The 3,631-nt window shown below is 31.1% G+C and overlaps 1 protein-coding gene across 1 annotated transcript in view; it reads left to right on the plus strand.

The window, feature by feature from the left end:
* The window catches only part of LOC106873227 (solute carrier family 22 member 6-A), a 32,872-nt gene extending 31,404 nt beyond the window's left edge, over window positions 1-1,468 (plus strand). Inside the window, exon 10 of the mRNA XM_014920495.2 lies at window positions 1,182-1,468. Within this exon, the coding sequence (XP_014775981.1) occupies window positions 1,182-1,385 (204 nt within the window). The 3' untranslated portion in view covers window positions 1,386-1,468. The remainder of the gene's footprint in view (window positions 1-1,181) is intronic.
* The last annotated feature ends 2,163 nt before the right edge of the window (window positions 1,469-3,631 follow it).

Raw genomic sequence — 3,631 nt, forward strand, 5'->3', positions numbered from 1 at the left:
ATATATATATATATATATATATATATATATATATATATATATATATATATACACATAAGTATAGATATGCATATAGATATACATACATGATTACATATATAAATATACAAAAATATGTATGCAAATACATGCTCACATAAATATAAGTATATACACGTATACATATACATCGATGTACGTATGTACATAAATATTAACATACACGTATACTTACATACACACACGTACATGTACACATATGCACACGTACAGATACATATGCATACCCACAATACACACATATACATAAGAATAAATATATAGTGACATATCTAGATCATAACATATATACACAAACAATTTTTAAAAGCTGCTGAGAGTGTATAATTTTAAAATTCGGATAAAAAGGCATTTACAAAATGCAGCACCATATAAGGAATTATCTATAAATTTAATGTAACAACTAAATAGGTTTGAAAAATACAATAAGATAAAATAATAAAATAATAAAAACAATAAAAATGAACCTTGGCAAAGCTTAAGCTTGAAAATAATATGTAAAATAGTTGAAGGTTTTCTTAAAGAATGAGTCGAAATATATTCAATATTGTTGTGATGCGAAATAACCATACACTACAAAGACAAATTCAAAAGTGGCAGTTGAAACTAATTTGAAAGTCAAAATATATTATCCATATAGGTTCCTAAGAATAACGGGTGGATAATCTAACAGATGGGAAATTTAGACAAAGATACAATACACAGAATATTCACATCTGAGTTTTCCTCATCAGTCAATGACCCAAAATATCCATACACACATCTGTATAGAAAAATCACTATTAATCCAAACAGGTGGGGGAATAGAAGAAATAAAGTTGAAAACGCACAAAGAATATATTAGAATTTAATTATATTTTAAAATATAGGAATACTGTTTACTTCTTTCACATTGGATTTTCAAAAGTGTAACGTGGGTGGCATTGTGTCAGGAATTGTGTCTATTCTAGCTGTTGTTATAAAAATAGTTTGTCTTTAAAGAAGGAATGTGACTCAGAATTCAAACATGGAATTGTGGACAGTAAATATGTTTGCATAGCAAACTTCTTACCCTACAACCACACCTGTGCAAGAATAGTTATGAAATAAATTAGTATTATTTTTAACAATTTAAATTTTATCCTTTTTTTTTTTTTTTTCAGAGTCGATTGGTTCCTTGGGCACCAGGTATTACCTTTGGTGTAATATGTCTCCTGATGAATATATTGATCAGATTTTTACCAGAAACATTAAACAAGCAACTACCTCAAACTGTAGAAGATGCCAAAATTAGAGAAAGGGAGGAAATGGAAAAAAGGATTGCTAAGAAACAAATAAAAAAACAAAATCACTTGTTTTTTTTCTAAAGGATACAGATGCAGTCCAGTATATTGGACAGCATCTGTATGTCAAAGGAGAAGTAATAAAATGGTTTTGTTTGTAAATCTGTCATTTGTGTTCTTTTAATCTTTTACTGGTTTCAGTCATTGGACTGTGGTCATATTGCTACAATTGTATATTTCGAGATACATCTTTTAAGTCAATTATAATAATCCCAGTAATTAGGAATTTATTTAAGCATTCTCACATAATTGTAAGCCCAAGTTCTCCTTGGAATAAAGGGAGCTAACTTGATACTTAAAGCTTTAGCGAATTTTTATTGAGTTACACCAACACACACACACACATACATATCATTGTCGTCATCATCATCATCAATTAACATTAAAAAAGTACCATATAGGATATCATTGGTCATAATAGATTCCAGGGTCCCATACCAAGGCCAGCAATCCACTAGTGGACTATGCTTAAAAGAAGCCTTCCAAATATTAATGCATAATTCACTGCAATTACTAAATAAATAACACAAAGCTTTTCTCACATGTTGTCATAGGTTCTATCATACCTTTAAATTCTTCCATAGGTCCAAATATAAACAAAATCAACATGCATAACATATCCATCCATGGTCGCTACAATATATATAACTTACCACTTGGATTATCCCAGAAATGGCTGTAAGACTTCAAATTCATCTTATCCTAATTAAATTATTCTATATATATATTCAAGAGGATGCTGAAAAGTTCCTGGCTTTAAGGGTATCATGAAAAGCCTGGTTGAAGGCCCAACCTTCCAAGTTCTTTTACTGGGCTCAGAGAGGAATATATTGAATAAAATCATAATTAACTAATCCTCCTGTATTTTCTTTTACCCAAAGCAGAAACTTTTCACCACCCCCTCGTATATAGTTGAGTGGATGACTGGGTGAGTGCTTGGATAGATGGACAGACATGCTTGTATGGAGGGTAGTCTGATAGATGGATAGACAGAATGATGGCTGGTCAGATAGACAGGCAGAGAAGCAAATGGCTATATGGATGAATGATGGATGGATAGATGGGCAGATGGACGGATGGATAAGAATATGTATCTGTTTAGGTTGAATCAGCTTTCTTTAACATTGTGTTGCAATCTCAAAAACAAAATTCAATACAAAGGAGAATGGCTCTGACTTAGCCACAATCTCTTAAACTATAGATCTGAAAAGCACGCAAATATGAAGCATTTTTAAATTCATAAAACACTATGCACTAACAAGTGAATGTTTATAATGTTGGGGATCATGAAACATAATATGTCTGTAGATATGTACATGCACATATGTTATAAATACTAATATACATACAAACATACACCTATGTATCACATACATAGGTGTATGCCTATACATACATATACATATACTTACATATGTGTGTGTGTATTTATATATATATATATATATATATATACACACACATACATACATGCACACATACATATGTATGAGTGAATATATGTATTTGTGTATGTATAAATATCATCTCTCTCCAGATTTCAAGTAGAAATGTTAAACAGTTAAATGACATAAACCACCAACCCAGCAGAAATGAACAATTCCCTAGTTATTGAGAATAACAAAACATAACCAAAGAGCAAAAAAACGAAGATGCTTAAGTGCATACACCTGGGTATATGAAACAGTTCTTATTCCTACTGATCTAAAAATTGGCAAACTACCATGTTGTCTACCCGAATGGAAAGAATTCATCATACACCATCTGCATTTGGATAAGAATACCATTCAATTATTAACTGCTATGAAACATTCAATAAGTCACAGCATTGAAATGAATAGGTTTTTAATAATTGATTTAACTTGATTTCCATTTTTCTTTTTTTTGTCTTTTTCCTTTTTTTTAATAATGTTGGATCGGAGCAGAAGAAAAAAAATCTTGCACAAGGAACTTGAGATTATTGCTTTTATATGGATTTGAAACAAGAACTTTGCAATCACTTAGATAAGAAGAGGGAGAAAAACACCATGCTTCAAAGAATAATTAAGAAAGAAAGAAAGTACATTTTATCTTTTACCTGTTTCAGTCATTGGACCGTGGCCATACTGGGGCACTGTCTCAAAAGGTATGAATTGAACAGATCAACCTCAGTACCTACTTTTGAAAAGTCTGGTACTTACTTTATTGGTGTCTTTCATCGAACTGTTAAGTTATGAGGAGGCAAGCAGATTCCAGATGCAGAGCAGTGAGGATGGGGATAAACGCAGACA

This window comes from Octopus bimaculoides, chromosome 12 (assembly GCF_001194135.2).
Source record: "Octopus bimaculoides isolate UCB-OBI-ISO-001 chromosome 12, ASM119413v2, whole genome shotgun sequence".
NCBI lineage: Eukaryota > Metazoa > Mollusca > Cephalopoda > Octopoda > Octopodidae > Octopus > Octopus bimaculoides.